Raw genomic sequence first — 9,846 nt, 5'->3', positions numbered from 1 at the left:
AGCCAGAGAACTACAAACAAAAGACGCACGCCAAGCAACAGTACAGCAAGTTCCAACGAGGATGGTGGCAGTGGCCACTGAAATAAATCGAAAAAGAAAAAACAGCTTCGCGGATAAAAGTGAGTACTAGTTTCTCCGTATTTATATATTATATGAAATAATTAAGTTAAGCATTATACACTTTAAAGAGATTAAGATTGATAAATTGCACTTTGCAGAGGCGGAAGAAGTACGGTATACACACACACCTCTTCCGTTTTTATTTGCAATATTATTAATATGCTTACTGCCTGATTGAACTTTATTTTTAAACTATTGCTTGAAATTTAGAGAAGTGATTAATATCTTTCCTATGGTGCCATGTTCTTTAATACGCATGAAGAAGAATTGTAATAATACAGAGAAAAAATTGCGTAATACTATGCTAACTGTCATGCCAACCTGTCATACATAATACATATCACCATTAATTCAATCAGCAGTGTGAAGGAGCTGTGATATTTGAGATGGTAGTCTTACATTGTCTTTCCCCATTCCTATGGTGTGTGTGTGGACAAGATATAAGTCACTGTGATGCTTAGGAACATGGAGGGAATTCTTTGCTGAGAATTATGTAGGTAGGCTTAGAATGTGGGAAGTTAAGCTGTTCTTTTCTCAGCATTCTGTTCTCACATTTTTTCCAACAATTGAAGATGTCACCTTTGCTTGTGTAATGAGAGAATTTACCATGTACATATTCCAGACTGTTGTCCGTCAAAATAACCACTATAAATCCTGAGTTAATATGTTGTTATATGTTATACGTATTGTAATGAACTTAACAGCTGTATTAGTTTCAAAATATGAAATATTAAAAATTAGTGGACAAGCAATGTAATTAGCTAAATGTATATTTTTTTATGATGCTTGTAAACATGTTATACTGCAAAGCCGATATTTTTGTACATTTTGTGTTTATAATAAAACAAATCATTCTGGTTCACTATGACTTGTGCATATTAAAAATAGAGTGCAATAGTTAAATTTTGAGTCATAGATTACTATAGATAATTACTTCGTGGCTTTATTCAGGCCAGGAAATATGATTGCACTCATTACTGATATGTAGGCTCTCCCATCTTTTCTCTGCTGAAGTGTTGATGGATTGGGGTAAGGTGTGGATGATTGTTAACCCGAAGCAGTCATTGAAAGGGATATTGTGATTGTTGGAATGGATGGCAACAGTGAAGTCCAGGTTTTTGGGTAGAGAAGCTGTGGTTGTTGAACCTTAGATTGAGGCCTGTGTATATTTTTCTCAGAGGTAAGGATACAGATGACCAGTCCTTTTTTTCTCTGGCGGTGCACCGTACTAGCACCTTTTCACGGATGGATTTTAATTAAAGAAATGTGTGTGTTTGTGGATGCACGATCATTTATGAACATACCACAATGTCTTGAATAGCTCTTACAATGAACACAGTAAAGGAGCGACAGGCTACATGCAACACATACTACTTGGAAACGTAATAAAGGAACGTTTCCTACCGAAGTGACACAACATTATGCACATGTCACTCTTACTGGGCCATTTACCGTGTTGCCTTTATATGTGAATGCTCTTCTACAGACATGCAGCCCATATCGTTTGTCTCCTTTTACTTGCACCTGGTGGAGGCTCATAGAGGTTCGGATCCTACTTTAAACTGTAGGTCCAGTCCCAATTAGCCTTACTGTGCATAAAGTGGACTTAAAACATCAACTCAATCAATCAATCTTTTACTTGAATGTGAAAACCCCCATGTCGCTCCCTTACAAAACCAACTTGAGTACCAGAAACTTTCTTCCCAGAAAAAAAGCACTGCAGAGGACGTTTGAGGTGTGGCAGGTTCCTTTGCCAGTGGCAGTGTGAATCTGGAGAGCATGGGAAGTGATGAAAATGGGGAGGTTGCATTTGTGAACAGGAGGGGTTATTGCTTGTGGGGTGAAGGGGTATTGTGGGCCAAGAGGTAGAGGGCATTTGAAAACAACTCTGGTCATGTCAGGGAGGATGTGTCTGGTATCAGGATCAGTGTGGAGAATGGGGAGGAGGCTGTGTGATTTATTCAGATGGGTGACAAGTACAATGGGGGTTGGTGTCAGGTTTGTTAATGTGAGTGTATGAGGCAACTTTTTTATTATTTATTAATGACCAAGGTTTGGTTTAGGTCTAGGTTGTAGTTCTATCGGGAGATGGGTGAGGTGGTATCCTCTGAGGGCCATGGAGAATGGGATGATGTGAAATGGGTGAGTTGGCTGTGCAAACATTCTTGCTCAATGTGCAAGTCTGCATCTAGGAAGGTGATTTGATTGGTGGAGGAGTTCGAAGTTAATGGATGGAACTGAGCAGTTGAGTTGGTCGAGGAAAGTTGATAGGAATGCTTCTCTGTGTCCAGAGCATGAACATGTCGATAAAACAGCTAGAAGAGTGGTTTTGAGGGTTGGGTTTGCATAGAATGGGACCATTCTTGTGCCCATGACTGTGCCTCAGGTCTGACGGTATTGTTTGTCCTCGGAGGTGAAGTTTCTACATGTGAAGCAAAGGTGAGTTAGGAAATTATTGCTGGGTTTTGATTTGCTGTTAAGGTAGAATTCAATGAAGTGGAAGCTATATGAGGGTGAGGGATGTTGATGTATGTGACGATTTTCCTTTACAAAGTATATATTTCACTCTAAAAATACGTCACAACTCAACGTTGCTTCCACTTTTTCACGCTAGATGGCAGCACCAACCCTTTTGCACGATTAATTATTCTCTCCCAACTTCGTTAGTCGAACTAGGAGTCAAGTCAGCAATATACACACGATACAGCCACCTTACGCAATCTCGCAACTCAGTTGGATACGGCACTCACTCTCTCTCGATCAAGGTAACATGCAGTAGGAAGTATTGAAGTGACAGACCTCGGGAGACTACAACGAGTTTTGGCCGGTGAACTATTCCTCCCAGGTTCTTGCTCGCAAGCACAGCCCCTTTCTACGCAGGCCGTGATGGCAGTGCTTTTGCCTGTATAGTGAATACCAGCCCATGTGAACACTGCTTTTTTCGATCTAATTTGTGTAGTTCGTTTTTAACTGCTAGATCGAATAGTGAAATGTACATATTGCACTTTTTGTTGATTATTATGTGCATTTGGGTAAGGAATAATGCAACCAGAGAACTCTGATTATGGATAGGTTGTAACGAGCTTGGTGCATCGTCTGTGGATGATATGATGTGGTTAAGGTTACTTGGACTGTACGTTATACTGCTCCCTTTGTACCAAGGAACAGCGACGAGAAAATCAGCGATTGTTGAAGTATCCAAGAGGTCAATCCTTCACTTGTTACGTCATTAGATGGATACTACAAGAATGGATTTATCGATGCCATTTTGACCATGTTGAGAGGCGACAAAGGAAACTAGGGATTATCGAAGCAATACAAGTTTGACTAGAGGGACCAGAGGCGAGGAATTGAGAAACAGGTATGTGCTGTTACGCCGTACAACAGTAAAATATAATGAAGTGCCTATAGACAAAAATGCGTAGTTGATTGCAAATTATTAACTCTTAAAATTTTGGAAGTATTAGCAACATCTTACGCCCCTTTTTGCGAAGATAACAAGATTAAGCCTTCATTGAATTAACGTGTAATTTCAAATTGCGTAAGGATTGACCGTGACAACAATGCTGTTATACATTGTGAAAGAGTGTTAAACTCCTTTCCATTTGTTAAACTTTACACCCTTTGAGTGTCTTAATGCGAAAGTAAATTTTTATTGAATATTGTAAGAAAGGTAATAAGTAGTGAGAAATGGTACCATTTAAAGCATTTGGAACCAAGTTCTTGTAAATTGTTGTTTGTACCAAAGATACCTACTCTATTCCGCAGGTGCAAGCATTATACGTGCATTTACATTTGAATGTATTTAAATTAGAGGTATTGTTTATACTAAAAGGTAAAGTGCTCTGCTGTGCTATGCACAATGCCATGAAGGCGTATAGGGGGTGTGGGGTTAGGGCCCCACACTTTCTTGATCACAGCTGACGGTGGGGGTGATGTGATCAGCACCATGCCCCTGGCTGCCTTTATCCCCCAGAGTTTCCTCCAGGTACCCACGTTATACGACGCTGGGTGGGCACCGGAGCCGCTTGAACAGTGGTAAAAATCCCGGTTCTTCCCTGCCGAAGATCGAACCCGGGTCTCTCACATGGTAGTCAGACACCCTAACGAGTGAGCTACCGTGGCTACTAAAAGTGGTTTCATGAAATACGTGCATAATATGAACGAGCAAAAAAAAATGATGAATGCAACGATTGTAAAAGTATTAATTATTTGAATTGGAATTTAAACATGGAGATTGTTCTTCGCTTGTAAGGAGTTGATGAAGGGAAGAAACAGATAATAAATTATTGTTGTTGTTGTTGAAAGTATAAATCTGGATTACGTCTTTTTCTTGACAAAAAGGTAAAAATGCAAGTACCCTTTTTACTATAGGCTTGTGTTTGGTATCACATGACTATATTATTATTAATTGAAAATTGTGTGTTGGTTTTGCAGGTTTTGTGAAGCAGATATATGTTCTTGCATTTACAGGTCGTAATTGAATGTAAATAATGCGGTTTGAAGTATTTCTTGGCATTATTTGAGATCCCAATCAGGGATAGAAGCGAACACTTTACCCAGTGTACTTTGCTTCTACCCAATAAAAGACTTCATACATTACTTGGTTGTGACTTCCACTTTTGTTTAACTCTCGTAAACGACCCAAGTACACTATATGTAGACATCAATGGGGTAGCAAGGATGGTATATGTAGATAATGTGGAAGGGCTATGATTTTATGAAGAAAAGTTGGTGTCCTGAAGGTAAGAGGGCAGATCTTTCACAAGAGCCTGGAGTCCACAAAGGCAGAAGCACCACTTTTCTCCATCCAAAACCTGCACATCAGTGTCACCGTCCATACAAACAATCACAATATCCCTTTCAATGACTGCTTCCGGGTAGTGATCATCCACCAGTCTGCCAACACCTCAGTATGAGAAAGATGGTAGATGGCCTACATATTAGCCATGAGTACAGCTACCTTCCCTTCCCCTTGCATTACAACTCCAACACACACCACACCACACCCTACCACTCAGTTTTCGTCAAGTCTGGCTAGAGAACAAAGTTTTTGTGTACCAAACAACCAACCATATCTTCGGTGTGGATCTAGCAACTCTGCAGGTCAGATACTAACTTCCATTTCTGCCATGTAATGTTTTTATCACTGAAGATGCGACATTTTTTCCCCCCATTGTCCGGTGTTTCGTATATTCGTCATATTTGCTATTTAGCACTTGCCCTCCTTCCTTTCATTCATTTATACACAGGGTGTCCTGTAAGTGTGGACCTATGAGTTTTCTACAGGATGGCTACCCTTCGCATTATATTCTTAGTGTGAATTTACCTTAACCTACAGTTTCCTGCATATTGGACTGTGGCCTCCCTCCTCCTTAAAGAATGCACTTTACAGGCATGTCAGCAAATGTCTGTGAGTGTTGCAGAAGTGGAGATTTTGTCTTCAACTGTGTGTGTGATACATTGGTGGTCACTTTGAACAGACTCTAATTCTGTTTTTATCTCCTATGGGTCCAGATTTATGGGACACCCTGTAGTATATACAAGTCTCCATTTAATATGTGGACTAAATCTACATATTTATTTTCAATGCTACACAATCATATTTTGTGCTGTCAGAAAGAAAATCTGGATCCCCCATGTCAGAAAGCTGATTATACAGGGTAAGTCAAAATGATGGACCCGATTGCAGAAATTTATTCTGTGAAATCTAATAAACATATGTTATTGTGAGACATGCGCTTCGAAAGGTTAACTTTCAAAGTTTAGTTTCCACTTTCTACCGCTAGGAGTCAGCAGTGAGCAGGAAAATGGCGTTGACTGGAGAACAGAGATTTTTCTGTGTGCTTGATTATCATGTGAACAAGCCTGTGATTAGTGTGCAACGGCATTTCCGTACCAAATATTGGAGAGAACCACCTACGGGGTAGCCATTCGTAAGTGGTATTTACATTTCAGAGATTCGGGCTGCATCTGTAAACGAAAATCGACTGGCCGTCCGTCGACTGGGGAAGAGACAGTGGAACGAGTGCGAACATGTTTCGTGCGGAGTCCACAGAAGTCCACCTATCGGGCAGCGAGAGAACTTCAACTTCCACAGAAAACTGTCTGGCGGGTTCTGCGGAAACGTTTACAAATGAAACCCTACCACTTGCAAGTAGTTCAAGCCTTAAAAGACACTGATTATGCTTTGCGTGCATCCTTCTGTGTTGATTTCCTTGCATTAATGGAAACGGATGGGTTCTCTTGAGAGGTTAATTTACAGTGATGAAGCAACTTTTCACCTTTCAGGAAAAGTGAATAGCCACAACGTAAGGATTTGGGGAACTGCTAACGCCCATGAATTTGTGGAATATGAACGCGATTCTCCCAAAGTGAATGCCTTTTGTGCCATTTCCCATGAAAAGATTTATGGGCCCTTTTTCTTCCGTACTGTGACAGCACTTGTTTTCCTTGATATGCTGCAACTATGGCTCCTTCCACAGCTTGCAGAGGATAGCGCAGATTTCATTCTCCAATTGGATGGTGCCCCTGTGCATTACCATGGCAGCGTTCGGGATCATCTCAATGGGGCATTGGAACAACGTTGGATAGGCCGTGCATCTCCGGAGGATCGACCTCTCCTTCATTGGCCACCTCTTTAACCCGACTTGTCCATGTGATTTCTTCATTTGGGGTTTTGTCAAGGATAATGTTTACATACCACTACTTCCAACAACATTGGATGACCTGTGTGCCCGCATCACAGCAGCCATTGCTGATATTGACCGCAACATGCTATAGATCCACCAACTCATCTGAAGCCCTAGCATGGGAGCAGTGGCGCCAGTTAAAGCTACGGGGAAGCCTGTAGTTCGCATATTTTCCGAGGTTTCAGAAAGCTTGGTGGATCTATACACAAGGTTTGTCAGGAGATAGACTATCGGCTTGATGTGTGCCGTGTTACGCGAGGTGCTCACATAGAACACTATGATTTGTTTGAAAAAACTTTTGACGGTTTACCTTTCTTAGCACATGTCTCACAATAACATTTGTTTATTATATTTCACAGAATAAATGTCTGGAATCGGGTCCATCATTTTGACTTACCCTGTATAGTAATATTTCCTTATAATTTAGCACAGACAGGGCATGAATTACACAGAAATTTGAAAAGTTAATGCAAATTTGACCAGGACTTGAACCTCTGGCACACCATGCCATTGCTCTACCAAGTGAGATACTCTGGTTTAACTTGACATTGATATCAACTCTGCAGTAGTATAAATTTAAAACAGCAGAAGTGAGAAAGAGCTGGTTCGGCAGCTCAGTTTGTAGAGCAATGTTCCAGTATGCCAGAAACTCAGGTTTGAGTCCTGATCCAGAATACATTTTGTGCTTAAATTTTTATGGGTAGTAATATTTGTTGAATGTGCATATTTATACATTAAGTACAGGTCTACTTGACCTTACCTTCTGTTCACAACGTAAATTTCTCATCCGAAAACTTACCACACATTTGAAAAACCATCAAATGCATCCTTGTCGTTTTTTTATTAAGGTTGTGTGTAATGAAACAACATAAGTTAAGAAACAAGAGCTAAGTTTATAAAACGCACACTCACACACTTTATGTACATATTTAGTTACACAAATGCTCAATTATGTTAACAATCTTTTAAAATCTTTAATGAAGTCAACAAATGTTTTTGTTCTTTGACAATACTACTTTACAAATGGCATGTCTGTTACAAAAACTCAACAATATCAGGACACATGAACTAGGTTGAATCTAGAGCTATGATTTTTCTACAGAATTAAATTTTTTCAAACTTGCATATGTCTGAATAAAAAATTATATTAATGTTAATATATATCACTTTACAGCTTCTAAAAACCTCAGTGAGTCGCAAATGAAGCAGGGTATATTGGTTGGTATGTCTGTGTCCAGAAAGTAAATGCTCTGAGCCGCAATGTCATGGTTGGGTGTCTGGTTACTATGCAGAATATCCAGGTCCGATTCCCAGACTGTATGATCTCTGGTAGGAATCTTTCTTCCATTCCCTGCATAAATGGCTCTAGGGCTCATACAGTCTCTCGGAAGGTGCCTAGAGTTTTAAAGGCAACCAGAGCATGGTGCTCATCACACCACGTCCAGTACAGCCTACTTTTGCACTGTGTGTGTGTGTGCCTTCATGGTGCATAGGGGAGATTTTTGTGTTGTGTAGTTTGAACAAGAGATGGAAGTTTTCTTGTCTGAAACAGAAAAATTCAACATCTCTTTGATTGTACATAAGAAATTTTTAAAAAAATACCCCATGGTTCGAGATCCTCAACTCATGGCTGGACTTCTGTGGAATATCATTCCCATCCAGCTCATCCAAGGTACATCAGTGTTACCTGATCCTGAGACAACATTGGTTCATGAATTGACCACATTTACTTTCGGAACACATGGTACAATATACACAGTGTATATAGGTTGATATGCTACAGTACTCTTTAATGACTTGTGATTAATATATATATATTTATTTATTTATGTATATTTACAACTATCACAGGCTACAAAATCATTAGTGAAAACTAAAACAAATGCAATCTTTGTAGGAATTTTTCCCATTTCAGTGTTTTTCTCTAGTTTTGTACAATCAATACTATGATTCCTGTTTAAGTTATCCAGAATACTGACTGGCACTAGCATATTACATCTACTGTAAAATCCCAAACAGTGTTTCTTGACCTAAAAATTAAAGTACCTTTTCAAGTCTTACTTACATTGCCGTTTGGATTACCAAGTTCCACTGTACTTTCTTGAAAAGTATTATTCAGTTTCCTTCTTTTCAAATTATGAATCATCAATTACACAATATCACAAATAAAATTAAAATATTTACATGTATTTAACACTTAATCACAGCACTTGTGTCACTTTCAGAAGTCTTCAAACATCTTTTGTTCAGTTTCACCAACAGAAGGTGCCTTTTTCCAGTCTGTCTCTGGGTAATCATCAAAATTTCTTGTGTCACCATCATAACTCACCCTAGGAACAATTGGTGGCTGTAAAAATAAATAGTAGAGCTATTTTAGTTTGTGTGCAGGTAGCAGCTTAATTTTAATATATATCCTTTTCATTTCTTATACTCAATCATTAACGCTTCGTGGGTTGTGCGAGAAAAATTGCATCATTGGTAGCGCACTGTGTCAGAGACTGGGCTTTTTAAATACATGTAATTAATGGTCAAAAACACCAGACCATCAATTATTATGATTAAATCTTTATTTACAAACAATTGAGATTGTATAAACCTATCAAATGTACATTTTAGTAATAAAATAACTACACAGGGCAAAATAAGTAATTTTCCACATTATCGACATTTTCATGTTGCATGTGCAGCCTGAAACTAGAGACTGTGCGTTACCTACACAGGGTTTCATTTTGCCATGAAATTGTTTATTAATTTTGGTTGTTTTTTGTCATCTACTCAGTTTCAAGACATCTGGGGAGGACATGTTTCCTGCTTTCCTTCTTTTCCATATGTCCTGTTGAGATAAATACATACAGTGCAGTACTTCGTTGACCTTGAATTTGTTCCGCTTAAAACCATTGTTGTACTTACAAAGTGTCCCAGCATACATTGACAAAGTCTCATAGCACATAGAAATCATCAAGATGAACAACACTACTTAGTAACATTATGCTTGTTAAGGTCTTATTTTGATGTTATGAGACCTTGAAAAAAT

General features: G+C 39.1%; 1 protein-coding gene across 1 annotated transcript in view; it reads right to left on the bottom strand.

The window, feature by feature from the left end:
• Window positions 1–7,685: 7,685 nt before the first annotated feature.
• Window positions 7,686–9,846, bottom strand: part of Pka-C3 (Protein kinase, cAMP-dependent, catalytic subunit 3) — a 479,613-nt gene continuing 477,452 nt past the window's right edge. Inside the window, exon 8 of the mRNA XM_083118305.1 lies at window positions 7,686–9,159. Coding sequence (XP_082974431.1) covers window positions 9,034–9,159 — 126 coding nt within the window. The 3' untranslated portion in view covers window positions 7,686–9,033. The remainder of the gene's footprint in view (window positions 9,160–9,846) is intronic.

Source organism: Lepisma saccharinum, chromosome 3 (assembly GCF_977018435.1).
Source record: "Lepisma saccharinum chromosome 3, izLepSacc3.1, whole genome shotgun sequence".
In the NCBI taxonomy this organism is placed as follows: Eukaryota; Metazoa; Arthropoda; class Insecta; order Zygentoma; family Lepismatidae; genus Lepisma; species Lepisma saccharinum.
Note: the sequence above shows the minus strand (reverse complement) of the source record. Positions and strands in the feature narration are given on the sequence as shown.